Here is a 19,803-nt window from a genome sequence, read left to right as displayed (position 1 = left end):
AATGAGTCTGTCACAATCAAATGCCCCTGCAAAAGAAATCTCAGAATAACAAGGCAACTAAACATCTCACTTGGTATGTAGAAAAATATACTTAATTATTATATATATAATAATGAAATATGAAATATCGGCCATGAGCGATTGTATTTATACTGTGCAAGAGCACTTGGTCTAATTTGGAATGGATGTCGTTTTCAAATAAGTTGGGTAATTCGGCTACAGAGTCCAATAGATCACATCAGCCAGCCAGTAGTTTATTGAAAAGTAGAACAATCACGTATGTCAAATGCGTTCAGGTCAAGCGTAATGGAAGTCAATAAGGATACATGTTGGAGTCGGGTGTATGGGTGCGCAACTTCCATTGAACTTTTGTTCCACACGCGCATCTCAAGCGCAGCAGACCATGGTGCACATTTCGGTCACTAAGCTTTGTGGAGGAAAACACGTTTTTTATCACTGCATAACATACAGCATTTTATTAAAATCACAGTGGCGACTCCATGCGCATGATTCAAGAACAGTTTGACAAAATGAATGAGTGGCTCAAAATTAAAAGCCTTGATTGTATTCTTAATGAACTGATATGTCGATTGAAATCACAGTATCCTGTAACTGGTACTTGTTCTACAGAGTAACTATAACCTGACAAAGTAAATGTATCTGTTACTGCTGTTATCTCGAACGCACGTGTGTCCATCAAGATACAATAGTTTATATAGAAGATTATAAACATAATCAATAAATCGTTTTACATTTACATAAGAACAATTTTGATTAAATAAACGTTATTACAATTTCACAAAACAATATCGGCATGTGGGACTAACCGTATACAAAAAGCGTGTCTATAGCCAAAGTGCGCCCGTTGAGTCTTCTAGGAGCCTAACACACACACACACACACACAGACACAGACACACCAGAAAGTTGAGTATTGCCAGTCTTCAATTTAGGCAACAAAATAGTCTCGACACCTTTCCTACTGCCGACGCTACCACCAGTTGCTGAATCTCTTCCCCGCTGTGTGGACAGCAGCTCACCCTGCGCGCTCATTCTCTCACAAGTGCGCGCCTCCAGGTCCGACAGGCAGCAGAGAGATAATATAGAGGGGTCTCCGGGCTCCTACCACAATGGGAGGAGTATGAAAGTTATACTGAGCCCTGCCCACCAACTGCAAACATATAAGACGCAGCAGAGAAGCAAAAGCAGACACTAAAGTCTTAAATCTTGCTGACAAGACTGACTGAAACAACTTTGCCATAACTCAACAAACTCTCTAGATTTGTTCATTATTTTGTGTGTAGAAATTATCAATATGGCCTCAGAGGCAATTGTTGGACGTATCTGAAATATTAGCTTATATGGATATACAAAAGCGTTATTGATTTTTTCTTTTCTTTTTTTTCCCCCAAAGGGGTTCACTCAACTGAATCTTATTTAAATACATTTTTATTTTATTTTTATCTTTGAAGAACAAGTGTGCAGAAAACAATGGCACTGGACACAGAGTTTGGTGTGAAGGGCAGCAGCATCATCAGGGAATGGAGCGGACAGGTCCAGCCTGCTCTGGTTGCCTCCTTTGTGTTCCTCTTCTGTCTGGAAGCCTGTCTGTGGGTCAGGAACCTCAGGCTGAAGAGAAGACTGCCAGGACCCTTTGCCTGGCCGGTGGTGGGCAATGCCATGCAGCTGGGCCAAATGCCTCACATCACATTCGCCAAGCTGGCCAAGAAGTACGGCAATGTGTATCAGATACGACTTGGTTGCAATGCCATTGTGGTCCTCAACGGAGACAGGGCAATACGGCAGGCTCTGATACAGCACAGCACAGAGTTTGCAGGCAGACCCAACTTTGGGTCTTTCCAGATGGTATCTGGAGGCAGGAGCATGACATTTACTAATTACAGCGAACAGTGGAAAACGCACAGGAAAATTGCACAATCGACCATCAGAGCCTTTTCCAATGCAAACAGTCAGACCAAAAAAGCCTTTGAGCAACATATTATGGCTGAGGCTAATGAACTGGTACAGGTATTTCTGCGAAAGAGCACTGAAGGACATTATTTTCACCCCTGTCATGAATTTACAGTAGCTGCTGCCAATGTGATCTGTGCCCTGTGTTTTGGGAAGCGATATGGACATGATGACATGGAGTTCAGGACCCTGTTGACGAGGCTGGGCCAGTTTGGAGAGACAGTGGGGGCCGGCAGCTTGGTGGACGTCATGCCCTGGCTCCAGAACTTCCCCAATCCGGTCCGCAGTGTCTATGAGAATTTCAAACACATCAATGAGGAATTTTTTGCCTACGTGAAGAACAAAGTGATGCAGCACCGGGAGACCTTTAACCCGGACAAGATACGAGACATCAGCGATGCCATCATCAATGTGATAGAGCACGGGAAGGACAGCGGGCTGACCAAGGACTTTGTTGAAAGCACGGTCACAGACATTATTGGAGCGGGTCAGGACACAATTTCCTCCCTTCTACAATGGATTCTGCTCCTTCTGGTCAGATATCCCAGCGTCCAAAGCAAACTGCACGAACTCATGGACAAAGTGGTGGGCCCAGACAGACTGCCCTCTACTGAGGACAGGAGCAGCTTGGCCTACCTGGACGCCTTCATCTATGAGGCCATGCGCTTCACCAGCTTCGTCCCAGTCACCATCCCTCACTCCACCACTGCGGACGTCACCATCGAAGGCCTCCACATCCCCAAGGACACCGTGGTCTTCATCAACCAGTGGTCCGTCAACCATGACCCTCTAAAGTGGAAGGACCCGCACATCTTCGACCCCTCTCGCTTCCTGGACGATACCGGCGCCCTCGATAAGGACGTGACCAACAACGTTATGATCTTTTCCACAGGTAAAAGGCGATGTATCGGTGATCAGATTGCCAAGGTGGAGATCTATTTAATCACGGCGATCCTGCTGCACCAGTGTAGCTTTGAGAGTAACCCGTCTGAGACCCTCACGATGGACTGTTCCTATGGACTCACACTGAGGCCTCTCCCATACGGCATCAGTGCCAAGCTCAGAGGCAAGCTGCTTGGCCTGGTTTCCCCAGCATGAACACCCCCATCCCAACCGTTGGGACTCAAGGCCAGAAAAAAGACTAAACACTTTCCCACCAATGACATTACCAGTGAGTATATTGGCAAATCTGCACTGAATGCTGTTGTTGTATAATTTTTTGGTATTTAATATTTAATGAATATCTAAACACAAGTCTGTTATGTTTGCATTTGTTGTCGATGCAGGGTTGAGAATACGATTACAAATATTATGTGTGGGTAGTTATAGATACAATATGAAGAGGTAGAATATGAAGCTCTTGTATGGTTGGGATCAACGCAAAGGATATTAGACGTTCTGGTTCTCAAAATATACTTGATGAAATTCTGTAAGGAAGTATAAATAGTGTTCTTTTTTATTTTGAATTGTGTGCTTATTTTATATCCACTATTCAGCATGAACATGTACGATATGTGCAGGGAATAGAAAACCCCCTGAAATATCAACTTATATCAGTGTATGAAATGCTTGTGAATACGTGTGAATGCCATGAAGTCACTTGAAGACTTAATTTTTTTAGGGGTAACAGCATATGAATATACTTAGCCATTGACACATGAAGCAATTACAAAAAGTATTTTTTTATAGATATATATATATATATATATTTCAGGTATGACTATCATTAAATAAGTTTAATCGAATCCACTATCTACTGTAATCAATGTATACAAACCCATTGCATATATTGATGGAAGGAAACAGAATGCTGGATTTGGCTGAGAGGCTGAAGAAGAGAAAAAAAAGAGGAGGAAGTGTCTCATCCGCAAGGGGAGTCTCTCTGACAAACAAACTTTGGATGAGCGAGAGGGGGATCTTCCCGGAGTCTGATCGTGCACAGAGTTGGCTCTGCTGGGTCAAAGTGTGGAGCATGGACATGTCACATTCCTATACCCAGGGTTCAGATTTATTGTGCAATGCACTGCAGCTACTCCCCAAGCCATATCCGACAAAAGTGACACTAAATAGATAAAGTACAACACCGCCAGACTGAAGAACCTGTGTTCCCTTTAGATGTGTTCTCATAAACAATGTTTGTTTACACTGCACACGACACTCGAGGCTGCATGGGTGTAATCTCTCCTCTAGCTATATCAAAGAGGTTGTGTTCAGGAATCGACGTTGTGATGTCCTACGGTCCCGGATCTTCCTCTCTAAAAGCCCCACGCAATACAGCATGTCTTGAATGTTCAGGCAGGAATTCACCGCAAGAAAATGTGTTGCTAATCTTTGTTCAGTACAATATGATTGGAAAAATAAGCTACATCTGGAATGAATAAAGTGATTTCTTTTTTTTTAACTGTCAAGGGTACCAGCGTCTTTTTCTCCAGTAGCACTAATATCCATATCAGTTACATCATCCAAGGTATTGTTACTCAATGTTTGTGAGCGTGGTTTGGAGATATTCACAGTAATTGTTAATTCAGTAAAGTAGTCAGATCTACTCTTTATTGAAGACACTGATATGATATGATTCTACGATTAATACTACAAATGTAATGGTCCTCAATGAGTATAACAATTACACAAAACATTAGCTTTATATCAGCCTTTCTGAAAGAAGAAATGGTTTCTTTATACATAGTCCTATATATATAATTTAAAGAAAAAAAATACCATGTTCCTTAGTCCTGTATTATGATCAAACAATTACACAAAAATGCATCCTATATAGACTCATATGCCAAAACATTCAGAAATACCCAAATTATGCGAGTTTGTTTTTTTATGACATGCACAACTACAAGCTTTTAAGAACACTGACATAACCGCTGAATATCACTGAAATCCAAGTTAATGTATATCTTAGAAGTTCTTTGTTTCATCGTACAAATAGCCATAAGGCAGTTATTGCCACATTACTCTGTCCTGGATTGTGTATGAAACTATTTTGATATAGCCACAACTCATATAGCTACATATACATTAACTCTTTTACTGTGTTCAAAGGGATCATTATGCCAACAATAGTTTGGTATAAATACATACTTTATGGGACATAATAAAGTCTATTGTTTGTCTCTGTTCATTATACTGGTCAGATACCCAGATTGTTTTACAATTAACAGCTTGTCTGAAAATATGATGTTTAAGCTCATTATGGAAGATCCCTAATTCACTATATTTTTACTATTTCAAGCTGTCGTGCTCCATATTCATATTCCTATTCCATATTCACATTCATAAGTCAGTTCTCCCCTCATATGATATTATGACCCCCATATTAGATACTCATCTCGTAAAAAATCGGACTATGCTGATAAAGAGCATCTTATGTTAATTTATAATTCTTACGTATTTGACCAACACATTTTTGACCAGTGTCCAAGCATATTGAAGGGATCAGGTGTTTGTTTATCACTTAAAAGTGTCACAGTATTCTCTGACATATTCTTTGGCAGCAGGACCTATCTAGTAGCTGCCCCCCTCCTTCTCCTCCTCCTCCCCTTATCCTACCAGAGAGTGTTAGCTTTAAGAACAACTGATAATGGCGCTGGAACTGGGCCTACTTATACAAAATGTGTAGGACTCTCACAGGTCTACATGCCGTGGTCACAATGGGAGGGGAGAGATAGTAAAAAGCCTTAGTCGTTGACCCCTCCCACCATCGAGATACTTATAAGCGAGGGTGTTAAGGCAGAAATGCGCATTCTTCTAAAGTGGTCATCTGAAGACACACCACTCAACCTTATCAAGCCCTCCTTCTCACGAGCTGCTGTGGAGGAGTGAGCGAACGCAGGAGAGGTGCTGAAAATCCTATTCAGGACATGGATTTATTTTCTCAATGTCTGATCATAATACAGGACTAACAAGCATGTCGTTTTTTTTTATTTCAACATATATGGGACTATGTATATAGAAACCATTTATTCTATCTCAGAAAGCTAATGCAAATTCAAGTGAAATCTGTCTTTCTGTTGGACCCAGTGGATGATACCAAAACTACAGGATAACACAATGCCTCAGTTGGACACAGAGTTTGGTGTGAAGGGCAGCAGCATCATCAGGGGATGGAGCGGACAGGTCCAGCCTGCTCTGGTTGCCTCCTTTGTGTTCCTCTTCTGTCTGGAAGCCTGTCTGTGGGTCAGGAACCTCAGGCTGAAGAGAAGACTGCCAGGACCCTTTGCCTGGCCGGTGGTGGGCAATGCAATGCAGCTGGGTCAAATGCCTCACATCACATTCGCCAAGCTGGCCAAGAAGTACGGCAATGTGTATCAGATACGACTTGGTTGCAGTGATATTGTGGTCCTCAACGGAGACAGGGTAATACGGCAGGCTCTGATACAGCACAGCGCCGAGTTTGCAGGCAGACCCAACTTTGTGTCCTTTCAGTTTGTGTCAGGTGGAAACAGCATGACTTTTACAAATTACAGTAAACAGTGGAGGACGCACAGGAAAATTGCACAATCGACCATCAGAGCCTTCTCGTCTGCCAACAGTCAGACCAAGAAAGCCTTCGAGTGGCACATCGTCGAGGAGGCCACTGAACTGGTCGAGGTTCTCCTCAAACTCAGCGCTGAGGGACAGTACTTCAACCCGGCCCATGAGTTGACAGTGGCTGCCGCTAATGTGATCTGTGCCTTGTGCTTTGGGAAGCGTTACGGCCATGACGATGTCGAGTTCAGAGCCCTGCTGTGGCGGGTGGACAAGTTCGGAGAGACTGTGGGGGCCGGAAGCCTTGTTGATGTCATGCCCTGGCTTCAGTCCTTCCCCAATCCGGTCCGCTCGGTCTTCAAGAACTTCAAAGACATCAATAAAGAATTCTTTGGCTTCGTGAGGAACAAAGTGGGGGAGCACAGGGAGACCTTTGACCCGGAGGTGATCCGGGACATGAGTGATGCCTTAATCGGGGTGATTGACAAGGCGGAGAGTGACCTCGGCCTGACCAAGGCTTTCACGGAGGGGACGGTGTCGGACCTGATCGGTGCGGGCATGGATACCGTCTCCACTGCCCTTCACTGGATCCTCCTGCTCCTGGTGAAACACCCCGACCTTCAGACAAAACTGCAGGAGCTTATAGACAGAGAGGTTGGACGTGACAGGTTGCCCTCTATTGAGGACAGGAGCAGCTTGGCCTCCCTGGACGCCTTCATCTATGAGACCATGCGCTTCACCAGCTTCGTCCCAGTCACCATCCCTCACTCCACCACCGCGGACGTCACCATCGAAGGCCTCCACATCCCCAAGGACACCGTGGTCTTCATCAACCAGTGGTCCGTCAACCATGACCCTCTAAAGTGGAAGGACCCGCACATCTTCGACCCCTCACGCTTCCTAGATGAAAATGGATCCATAGACAAGGATCTTACCAACAGTGTCATGATCTTCTCTGCTGGGAAGAGACGATGTATTGGCGAGCAGATTGCCAAAGTGGAGATCTTTTTATTCTTTGCTATTCTACTCCATCAGTGTAGCTTTGAGAAGAATCCTAACCAGGATCTGTCTTTAAACTGTTCCTACGGTTTAACACTGAAACCTCTAAACTACAAGATCTCTGCCAAGCTCAGAGGAGAATTACTTATGGCCCATAAAAGCTTGTAGAATTGTATTGCACTTTCACGCAGAGTTCTCCCTATATAGAACAACAATAATCCTACAGTATGCACTAAAAGGTATGTACTCAAGAGTGAATATTCATACCTGTGATTTTATGTTTAATAAGATGTTTTATCACTAATAATAATATCTTTTGATCAAATAATCTTGCTGACTTGTTTGTGTCTGATCAAGTGATCTGTTTTGAAACAATGACCACAAACATTGACAGCTCATCAGTTCAGCTCATATGTAATTCATGTTTAAAAGTAACCAATAAATTCCATTGGAAATTAAAAACACATGAGTTACATGTGAATTGTTTGCTGAATTAACAACTATGGAAATATACCAGATATATCTGTATGGATTGCTCCATAAGTTTTATGTAAACATTTTTTTAAATATATTGCAAGCTCTGATGTAGTGGTCCAAAACCACAATTCATAATAAACCTTAAGTACGTATTGTTATTTATATGAGGGTATTTAGCCACCCTAAATTGGCGTATAAACTAGTGGTCAGGAATTCATTTAACTCTACTGTGTTTTCTTTCACTGATGGGAGTAATAATGGTGTTGGCTGAATACAGTCTTCTCTTGAGCACAATCTGGACAATAATTCATCCTGCCGCTCAAATTGTATATGTTTGAATGAACTGAATTGCTTTGTGTGTAAAGTGATTTCCAATGTCAAATTTGTGTGGAATCATATGAAATAACAATAACACTTCACCTACTGTACATTAAGATCCTCTTAATCTTGCATGATGATACGGCTATGATTATGATAATAGCTATTGCTATAGGTTCCAGATGTTATTATGTGGCCTTGTTGTTTCAAACTTATTTCACAGTTATTACATTCTAATTGATTATTACTCATACCATGTGATTTTCTTACTACATTATGTAGGCCTACATAACAACATTATACTTACAGTGCAACTCAAATTGTGCAGACAGCTAAGATGTACTCTATAAGATATATCTACATGCATGACTGGGGAACTGTACTGTTTGTCTGGGTGATATATACTGCACTGAATCCATACTACTGTACACAATAAACTATTTGTATTGATAAATATATCTGCATTCATAGTATATATTATGCCAATCTAAGCAGAGCATCTTATGTTAGGTGTCAATCTGCATTCATAGTATATGGCAATCAAGTGCTGAGAACTCCAAAAGCCATGGGGGTCAAAGAGATAATAATAGACCATGACGTCTGGTCTGTATGTTGTTGTGAGAGATCAATACAGGTTGGAGGCCCCGCTAGTTCCGGCTTGCAAACCCCATAACATACTAGGCTCTGGCAGAGTGCATAGAGTATACAGTAAAGTAAAGCAACCACAGGCTTCGCTCATCAATTTTTCACTTGGGCCACTCTGTGACTGTGCTCCTCTCAACCACACGGTGGTTCAGATTCAGCAGAGTCAGAGCCCAGAGCAGCCAGCAGCCACACATCTTATTGGCATCACCATGGCTCCTAATGGTAAGAGAAGTGACTGGCAAATTACTTTGGTGGAAATGGAAATGGAAAATATTAAAATGTAAAAATCATAAATACTCCACATTAGTTTTCAAATTCAAGTTTCAAGTTTGTTTATTAAATATCACAATCAAATACACATACTTTACGGTGAAATGCTTGGTTCTGTATGAGTCGCTGAGAGTGTGCTTCATACAGAAAAAAAAGTAAGTAAAAAGTAAGTAAAGAGGAATATACAATATACATATATACAATATACAGTGCAACATACAATCTAAAGTAGTAAAAATTTGTAAACAGTGAGGTACAATGCGGAAAATGAGGTACAAAACTTTGAGGTAAGGTGCAATTGCAAATGAGGTATGAATGTAGTGCAAATCTCTTTAATAATAGATAAATATAATGTAGTGTTAATGTGTCTAAAGTGAGTGTTAAGGTGAGTGTTTGTTTAAAAGTGAGTGTGTGCATGTGGATGTGTGTGCAATGAGTGTAGATGATGGGTTGTTACATGGAACATTGAGCATCCTGATGGCCTGGGGATAGAAGCTCCACATTACTCCACATTATTACACATTACTCCACATTATTACACATTACTTCTCATTATTATACATTACTACACATTACTCCACATTATTATACATTACTACACATTGTTACACATTATTACACATTACTACATAGTACTCCACATTATTACAAATGTTTACACATTACTGCATATTACTCCACGTTATTACACACTACCACACATTACTCCATAATACTACACATTACTACATATTATTACATATTACTACACATTACTACATATTATTACACATTACTCCACAGCCTGCACTGTACATTCAGGACCATGAGCGATTTTAAATTACAGGACCTCTGATACTCTTTAATCTTGCATGTCTGTCTATTTAAACCCTTGTTGTTTTATATTATCAGGCTATCCAATAAATCATATCAAACAATCCTCCCAAAACGGACCAATATGATAATGCCTTCCCTTCCTGCCTTCCTACATTGGGGGAAAAGGATGTCCGATATTATCGGCCTACCGATATTATCGGCCAATATTGGCATTCAAATGTGATATCGGAAATGATCGGTATCGGTTTAAAAAAAAAAAAAACATTTTATTTTTTAACATTTATTTAACCTTTATTTACCCAGGCAAGCAAGTAAGAACAAATTCAGATTGTATTTATTGTCAAAAGTATGCACAATGTTGTGTTAATTCCACGACAAGAGATATGTAATGTTAATTACCTGAAATTATTCCGTTTTGGGGGGGGGGGGGGGGGGGGGGGGGCTGCATATATCGGTATCAGTTGATATCGGTATCGGAAATTAAGAGTTGGACAATATCAGTATATCAGTATTGGTAAAAAAGCCAATATCGAACATCCCTAAAACCTAAACAAAATTATATTCAGTAAATGATTCACTTATTCGCTAAACTTAGCAGGTCATCGTTTCCATATCTCCTTTCCACTTCATCTCCCTTCGTTGTCAGAGTATGCCTGCCTATGCTTCCCTGTGCTGCAGTGGAGAGCCTGCCTGCCTGTGGCCCTCTGTGCTGCAGTGTAGAGCCTGCCTGCCTGTGCTCCCCTGTGCTGCAGTGGAGAGCCTGCCTGCCTGTGGCCCTCTGTGCTGCAGTGTAGAGCCTGCCTGCCTGTGCTCCCCTGTGCTGCAGTGGAGAGCCTGCCTGCCTGTGGCCCTCTGTGCTGCAGTGGAGAGCCTGCCTGCCTGTGGCCCTCTGTGCTGCAGTGGAGAGCCTGCCTGCTTGTGGCCCTCTGTGCTGCAGTGGAGAGCCTGCCTGCCTGTGGCCCTCTGTGCTGCAGTGGAGAGCCGGCCTGCCTGTGGCCCTCTGTGCTGCAGTGGAGAGCCTGCCTGCCTGTGGCCCTCTGTGCTGCAGTGGAGAGCCTGCCTGCCTGTGCTCCCCTGTGCTGCAGTGGAGAGCCTGCCTGCTTGCGGGAAGCAGCACTGTGGTTGAACTCTGAGGGAGGCTTGTTTTCACATGGGTTAATGCAGAGCAGGCCGGACACGTTCTGTACCTCTCTCTCTCTCTTTCTCTCTCTCTCTCTCTCTTTACTCTGACACCACAAGGACCGTGGAGGGGGATGGAGGGGTAGAGGGCGAGGAGACCACGAGTAGCCGCAGTACGTGCCTCCTGCCCCTGACTGTCCTGCTCACTACTGCCGCCACCTTCTCAGCACACCCAAGAAATCCCCCAGCTGAAAGACTCCCTTTCAGCCTCAGCTCTTCCCTCCCTGTACGCTAAGGCCCTAGACCCACTGAATTCTACCTCTGATGGGAAAACAAAACATGCATCGACGTTTCTCAGCTCATGGTTCTTCACATTTTGCACGTACACAGAGCTGTGACCTCCCACACGGTCCTCCTTCCTACAGTCCCCCCACCCGCCCTTCTACTCCCACCATTACGCAACCAGCACCATCAAACCCCCCCGTCCTTTCTGCCAGAGTTTTGACAGGCAAGCTGCAGTCGCTGTGTTGAGGTGGTAGCCATAGAAACAGTGGTGAAGTAGCCTTAGATAGAAGCAGATGGAGACACTGGGCAGACAAATGTTACTCTTCAACCCAAAAAAAAAAGAAGAAGTCTGTTCCCCCTTCGCCGTGCCATCTGTGGAGAGACACACAGCAGAACATTGTGTCTGAGCAGCACAGGCTGGAAACGGCCTGCTGGTTTTATTCAGCCAGTCTTTCCTATAACACCAGCCTGAACACCACCACACTCACCACAGCTGCACTTCAAATCCAAAGTGCAACAGACAAACAGAATGATTGAAACGTTGAGGGTTCTCCAACCTGACCTGAAAGAGACACAAACTGTAGAACATCAGTCATCCCCCTGCAAATAACTACTTAGACATCAGTAAGTGCCCCGCTAAACATTTTGCTTCGAGTAACAAGTCTCCGAATGGAACGAAAGACAAGCCAATGTAAAATGAGTATTGCACGCGCAAAGGTGGCGTTTCCAAAAGTCGACTCCGGTTGACTTCGGTTGACTTCGGTTGACTAAGGTTGACTTCGGTTGACTAAGGTTGACTTCGGTTGCTCAGAGGTCAAGAAATACCCAACGCACTCCTCCAGTCTCTCCACCAATTTAGCATTGCTCTAGAATCTCCTCACTGCCGGGAGATCGGGTCCTGTTTAAACAAACAGTAGAGCATCTGTCCATTAGATTATCTGGTTGCAGTCGTTCACTGGATGGAAAAGAGGAAATTGGCGGCTTCTGCCTGTCACTTAAATCTTGAACAAGCCTCATCCTCTCTTTAGCAGATCGTCCAGGTCCTAAACGACCATCAGCCCTGTCACCAGAACACTTCTCTGCACACAAAGAACTTAATTGTGTCCAACCCAAAATGGAAATAGTTGCTTATTTGCATTCTAAGTCAATATAATGTATCCCAGAGTTACTCTGTGCTGTTCCATTGGTTCCTCTGGTTAACCCAAAAATATGTTTCCTTCCTTTTCAAAACTCCCCTCTGGAATTATGTCATAGCCATAAACATTGAGCAGGACTTACAATATTGTTCCAGTTGACATTACAATCAAGTGTGCATCCCACATTCAAGTTTGTGATACCATGTTATGGAAATATATACTTTTTTTTAATCATTGATGTCGATTCCAACAATTAGCGAAGCTTCACGCCGTTTCCCGGAATGTCACTTCATGCAAGGCCCATAATGACTCGGGATTGTGACCTTTGTCAATAAACAATTACCTAACTCATTATTACTGGGTGGGGTGTTTTTAGACTTGTTGTTCTGGAGCGGTGGCAAGGCCAGGACCTTTGTTATGAAACAGTGAGCCACTTCATTTCTCACATTTCTTTCCATATAACCAACAATTATTTTCAGGAAATCGAAAAGGAAACTATCAGACCTCGGTCATTATGAACAAACTGCAAGCATGTGGTCTTCACTCGTGGGTGGGAAGCTTTGAAGCTATCTCCACATCGGACCAAGATATAGACACACGCACACGCACACACTCCACCGCGTTTAGGTGGTCTTTTGTGTTTGATGTAGTAACTGCGAGAGTTAGTCCAGCCTCTGTTCTCAGACATTCGTTCATCATTCATTCGTTCTGGCGGTCCTCTGTGTGCTGTTCAATTCTTTCACCAGAACTGTTGGGACTTTTACGTCTCCTCAGAGCCCCATAGTCCTCCCGCACGCCGCAGTCACACAAGACTTGTCGATACATAAGGTAGAGGTTGTGTCAGGATTTACGACGTAGACACTTCCACTGTTTCCTGTGTGCACAGAGGCGTGGTGATGTGGTCTAGAAGGTCAGGTCAGTAAAACCACATTGGGACAATTCACATTCCTCAGTGACCTTATTTCCAATCAGCTTTTATGCCCGAAGACCAAAAAAGGCCTTTACGGCCAGATTCAACCTGAACATACACAACAAAACTCCCTTTAACTGTCAAATGCGGTGAGCGAATTAGCCCGCGGCCTCTTCTTAGAAAAGCGTTTGATACTCCCATGTCTTGACGGTGTTGTTTTTCGTGATAAATCAGCCCTGGCATAACTTCCGAGAGAGGAGTGCAGGATTGGTTCCTCTGGTCAGGCGCCCTCTCAGGAGACCATAAAACTTGTGTCAGAGATAGCGGTGTCAAAGAGCCTCCGGGGACCTCCGCCGCTCAGACAAAAACACTCCACTGGCACCACCCCTCGAGCGGCCCAGATGGGAGCGTCTTTGAGGAGCGGACGGGGCTGTCCGTGTGAAGCAGAACATATCTGTTATGTTTTGAAAGGGGAGGAAATAAATTGCATTATTGCTCTGTGTATTTCTTCAAGTAACAAGAGCGGGATGGAAACTCCGGACAGTTCCTTATCCCATGTACGGCCGGGATACCGGAGACTAAGGAAAACAAAGGCCTCTCAGATGACTACCAGGCCTATATATGACCGAGCAAAGACGGAATTAAAGGCTTCTTATAGAATAAAAACATTATAGCAGGAGGCAAACAGGGGGATGGTGAAATTATACTGTATATTTATAACTCGCCCTCTGAATGGCACATTTATTAAAAAAAAAAAGAATAAAAAAAAATACAAATAACATCCATTTTTATTCCCTTTCAAAACAGCAAGAATATGCCTGATGCTTCATTGCTTTGCTGAATAGTGTAGACTCAAATGCCATGCTTTAAAACTATGTTTAATGCAGAAAGCCAGAGATGGATGACACATGCTGTGATGGACCATACCCAGCCCGCGTTCTCTTCTCTTGGCAAGACACGCACTCTGTTTAGCGTGGATGCACGCATGACAGCCAATCATAGCATTAAGCCTGGCGAGCAAACTGGCCCGTTACCGTGGCAATGCAGGGCCCAGCTGTCATTAAGAAAAGCACGGCTAGCTCCTCAGTGAGCATGGCAAAGCATAACAATCTTATAAACAGAGAGGGATGTCTCCGAAATGAAAGGAAAGTCATTAGGCTATTAGAGAGCTGTGTGCTTTTCCGACCGAGCGTGTCGCGCAGCATTTAAAAGCATCCGTCTTCCAACGCTTTTCTGGTTAGCCGAAACCATTGTGAAAATTGAGACACGTCACAACGGTCATATGTCACTTCTTGTGTTTCGTTCCATTCAGAAAGAGAACATAATGACCAATAAAGGCCGACATTAGACACACCTCTAATAGAGAACATTTAAATTGAACCACTCAGGTTTTAACAGTGGTCGCTGCGTCTCACTGCACTCGTGTTACTACATCCATCTAAGGAGATCAAGGGGTTCATTATCAGACATACATTCATATCATGTAACGGGCAACAAGAAGTTAATCTCAAACCGAGGAATCCTGAGTCTATACGGGTCTGTTATAGTGGCCTTGGCATCGGGTATCATCTGAAATTCTCATGGAATATGGAATATTTTATAGTCAGTGGACCGGAATGAAAAAGGAACATATCACCCTTGTGGGCAGCGAGGCCACTTGTGATGCAATCTTTCAGATCTACTGTTTCCCAGAACTTTGTAAAGCAGGAATGGTTGTCAATGAGAAAATTGGTGAGTGTGTGTGTGTGCGTGTGTATGTGTGCGTGTGTGCGTGTGTGTATGTGTGTGTGTGTGTGTGTGCGTGTGTGCGTGTGTGTGTGTGTGCGTGTGTGTGTGTGTGTGTGTGTGTGTGTGTGTGTGTGTGTGTGCGTGCGTGCGTGCGTGCGTGCGTGCGTGCGTGCGTGCGTGCGTGTGTGTGTGTGGGGGGGGGGTTGCGTAATTCCCCATGGAAATCTCCTCTAGTCCAAACCATAATGTCTGTCAGCTTTGCAGTGTCTATATTTGAGGTCCAAGCCGATGCATATTGGTAAGAGGATGTTGTAATCATCTCAACAACACAACGATCTTGCATGCGTCTGATGTCAAACAGAATAACCTAGTCTCAGCTCTCTCCCTGCCCCACACTCCCTCTCCAATCCTCTCCCATCCCCTCTGTCCCAGTCCAAGCCCTCCTCTTGGCCACGCTCGAAGCCAGACCAAAACAATTTAGCAATAAGCTATTTGTGTTCGTAGGGATTCATTTTCAGTCGTTTTTACATTCTGCCTTTTGTAGTGGGCTCTGATTGCCCCTGTCAGAGTCTCCCCGCGCTCAAGAGAATAACCGTTCGTTGGAGCTGACCACTGCAACTAAAAATACTTTACCATGTCAAGGCTTTGGAATACACAAGAGTGTTGACAGTGTGTGATGTGATATATTTCAGGCCCCCCCGTTATCCTAAATGATAATTTCACGTAGTCTGAAAAAAGTCGGTGCCTTGTTTCTTTTGGGGAGGGTTAAGCTCCCACCGAGATAACATAAACACACACTAACTTTTCATGCAAACGCACACTTAGGAGCGCACACAGGCAATGGAGAGAGTGTGTTTCGGTTCAAATTTGTCTTTGAAGCCGTTCAATAACTTATACATACATTTCAAAATCATGTTCCAGCTGTCAAGCGCACTCACAAGATCAGAACCCCGCGGTTAGGCTCTCCGTCTCACCTCAAGGTTTTGATTTGGGTTTGTTTTGCAAACACAGACTCCCCCGGCCAGGGGCGGCTGCAGGTCTGATAAAAATTTCAGCATGTCAACACTTTGTTGATGCGGCCGGGACAGCGGCGGCCCGATGAATATTTATGTCACGTCAGCGGGAATCAGTACCTGGTGTGGAGCTGCTTTCATAGGCGAGCAGACACACACACACACACACACACACACACACACACACACACACACACACACGCACACACACACACACACACACACACACACACACACACACACACACACGCGCGCGCGCGCACACAAACACACACACACACACGTGCACGCACACACACACACACACACACACACACACACATACACACACACACACACACATACACACACACACACACACACACACACACACACACACACACACACACACACACACACACACACACACACCCTGACTCAGCGGGACACTGTGGTGCCCCATGCTTTATTCAACACTCATTAGCATTATGTCAGCAGCACACTGGGTACCAGTAAGGGAGCCTCGCTTACACTAACAAGCAGGTGCTATGCATCAGGTGAGGTCAACATGCAACTGTCTCCGTCTGTCTGTCTGTCTGTCTGTCTGTCTGTCTGTCTCTCTGTCTGCCCGAGCACCTTTGGCTCAACTCGCTCGTGCCCTGAAACCGCTCTCTCATCGAATCTGTTCATATCATGCGAGCGTGCGGGCTCTGATCCCTCGCTGTCTCCGCGAGGCTGCACCGCATTAGCTCCAGCCGCGCTTGTGAGGCACAGTAGGTAAGCTACAGCGACAAGCGTGTCCGGTGTGTCCAGGCAGCGGGCAGGCATCTGAGCGAGCGCAGGGGGGGCCGCCTGGGGACAGAGAGAGGCCGCGGAAGACGGCCTGAGCCGGAGCGGAGGTGTGGATCGTAAAGAATAACAGCGCGGGGATGAAGGACGCTTATGGGAACGCTGGGGCTAACGCAGGGTTCCGGAGACACCGTTTACTCAGCCTGCCGGCATTAAGAGGCCTTGGCCTGCGGTTCCTCTCTCCCGGCGTAAGGAGCCTTGCCCGGCGTCACAGAGGGAATTAGCTGAGTTGCTGAGGAGAAGAGGACACAGACGCTGATTATAATCAAATTGTCTATGCAGAGGTGCATTACTGCATTACAAACTGTTACACAGCTAATTGGAGATTTCTAAGACATGTGCCTAGTCTCCACTAGCCAGGGTTTAGCGGTGCTGTGGCACACAGTGAGTGTCTCTATTGCCTTTAGAACCTGGCCAACCTTGGGGTCATTAAGGGACCACTTTATATTGTTTTTTTATCCAGCGTTGTCAAAAGAAATATCAATGTTTTAAGGACCTGGTGTGCAATTCAGCAATCCAAAACTATTAGAATCATTGAATTTAAAATAGACTATAGGCTACATGTATAGGATTACATAATGGTCCCGGCCAGCAGGGAAAAGGTTAACACATCTGCAGTGAGCTACCTCTCTCTGAACCATAGAGACTGTTGGTCCTCTCGTGTGGAACTGTAGCACAGCCCTCAAATACAATTACTGGTTTGTGAAAATTATACCCTCTTAGCCCAACTCATACCCGCTAAAATCACTTAAAAAATATCTGATCCTGACCATTTTAGATTAAGATAAATGACTCGATTCAGGCTCACAATAACGTGATGGAGGATTAATTATGATTTTTCCCTTCATTACGGCCAGTGGTACCGCAACACGAAGTTGAAGGAGGGAAAATAAAGCAAGCGGTCGGGTGACAGGGGGAAACCCTACACCGCTGCAGGCCCGTTCAGAGGGGGGTCCAAAAGATCCTCTGCCAAGACTGGAAACCATTGAGGGGAAATTTATGATCAAAACAATTTGACCATGTTTTCCGCTTCTGTAAGTACCATGAACAGTGTGGCTCTGTAGTCACCTCTCCCCGGCTGGCAAGGGAACACGGCGCACGCCTTCAGAGGAAGACGTTAAGTTCAGGATGCTTTCGCAGCAGATGCGTGGCTATAGATGGATGTTCTCGATCTTAAATTGACATAGTGGTTGAGCGTATAACTTCAAGCCCACAGTTTTCTCACGCAGGGAGGTGTGGCTCAAGTCCGTGAGGTGTTATTTTATGAATCAGAGGAAGAGGGAGCTGTGTGAATGAGTGACTCAGATTGCATGCACACACAGGTGGCTGTGGGTTTTATCGACCGTCACCTCTCCTGTGTGTAGGGACTACCAGAGCTACCCCCCCCCCCCCCCCCCACTCCCCTTCACGGTCCACAGGCACACATACGGTCCACGGGCCCACCCCCGTCACAGCAGGGAGCGCTGGGAGGACAGGAGTCAGGGTGTCTGGTCCAATTCTCCGAACTGGGATCACATAGCAGTGGAGAACCCATTAAGGGAGGCCTGCACTCTGGCTGACTCCCCAGCAGTGTAGGCCCCAACTTCCCCACCCGCTCCCTCCCTCCTCACAACCCCCCCCCCCCTCTCTCTCTCCCCCCCTGGCTGCCCCCCACCCCCACACACATACACACACACACACACGCACACACACACACACACACGCACACACACACACACACACACACACACGCACCCACACACACACACACACACACACACACGCACCCACACACACACACGCACACACACACACGCACGCACGCACACACACACACACACATACACACACACACGCACGCACACACACACACACACACACACACACACGCACACACACGTGGAACCCCCATGCTAGCCAGACTGCCAGGAGGTAAGATGTATAGGCCTCTGCAACCACCACCTCCAAGGTAGCACTTCTTCCTTCTGCCAGTAAAAATAAGACATTCTGCTTTCTCTCTCACTCCTACTCCCTTTCCTCTCTCTCTCTCTCTCTCTCTCTCTCTCTCTCTCTCTCTCTCTCTCTCTCTCTCTCTCTCTCTCTCTCTCTGCATCACAGCACTCAGAGAAACTGCCAGAAGCCGCTGCCAACAGCTACACTCTGTTTTGTCCTCTCTTCCCCCCCCCCCCCCCCCCCCCCCCTCCAGTTCAGAAAGAGATTTACTTTGCCCAAGCAAATGTATGTGGACAGAGGCCTCTGCCAGTGAGCGAGGAGACGTGTGTTCTCTGAGGTAGGTTACCGTGTACACAGTGCAGCTGGCCACTTGTAGCGTTTATTGTTCTTGTGTTGGAAATTGGGAATTACATGGGCAGTAGAGGATCTGATCCTGGCCACAGGTTTGAAAACAGAGAGGGCCGGTTCAAGAGAGAACTTGAACTGTACCAGCCAAACATCCACACGCTTGGCAAAGTGGAAAGGTTTGAACCAGAATATTTGTTGGTCCAACACGCACGCACGCACACACACACACACACACACACACACACACACACACACACACACACACACACACACACACACACACACACACACACACACACACACACACACACGCTATATCACGTTATTAATCCCCTTACATAATGTTTTCTCCTATGTTAATTCTTTGTTTCCTTACATGGTACAACAACAACAACAACAAATCACACACTATCAAGCCAGGGTTTAATGGTGAGGAGAAATCCTGGTATCCCCCAACCCACCAGTTTATCACTCCAGCCATTAAACATGACCACCAATTGTACCCTATCATTAGTTCAACATCATGTCTTTTA

At 45.1% G+C, this 19,803-nt stretch overlaps 2 protein-coding genes across 2 annotated transcripts; both read left to right on the top strand.

The window, feature by feature from the left end:
* The first annotated feature begins 1,224 nt into the window (after positions 1 to 1,224).
* cyp1c1 (cytochrome P450, family 1, subfamily C, polypeptide 1) lies at positions 1,225 to 4,378 on the top strand. The gene has a single exon (XM_084309520.1). It carries the CDS (start codon positions 1,491 to 1,493, stop codon positions 3,066 to 3,068), a length of 1,578 nt encoding a protein of 525 aa, XP_084165646.1. The 5' UTR covers positions 1,225 to 1,490; the 3' UTR covers positions 3,069 to 4,378.
* Positions 4,379 to 5,759: 1,381 nt separating this feature from the next.
* Positions 5,760 to 8,653, top strand: LOC311224439 (cytochrome P450 1B1-like). Its single transcript, XM_084309427.1, has one exon. The coding sequence runs from the start codon at positions 6,003 to 6,005 to the stop codon at positions 7,611 to 7,613; it is 1,611 nt and encodes a 536-aa protein (XP_084165553.1). The 5' UTR covers positions 5,760 to 6,002; the 3' UTR covers positions 7,614 to 8,653.
* Positions 8,654 to 19,803: the final 11,150 nt, after the last annotated feature.

The sequence above is a fragment of the Notolepis coatsorum genome (assembly GCF_963971535.1).
Source record: "Notolepis coatsorum genome assembly, chromosome: 3".
Lineage (NCBI taxonomy): Eukaryota > Metazoa > Chordata > Actinopteri > Aulopiformes > Paralepididae > Notolepis > Notolepis coatsorum.
The sequence above is the reverse complement of the archived record's forward strand: the minus strand, read 5'-3'. Positions and strand labels throughout refer to the sequence as shown.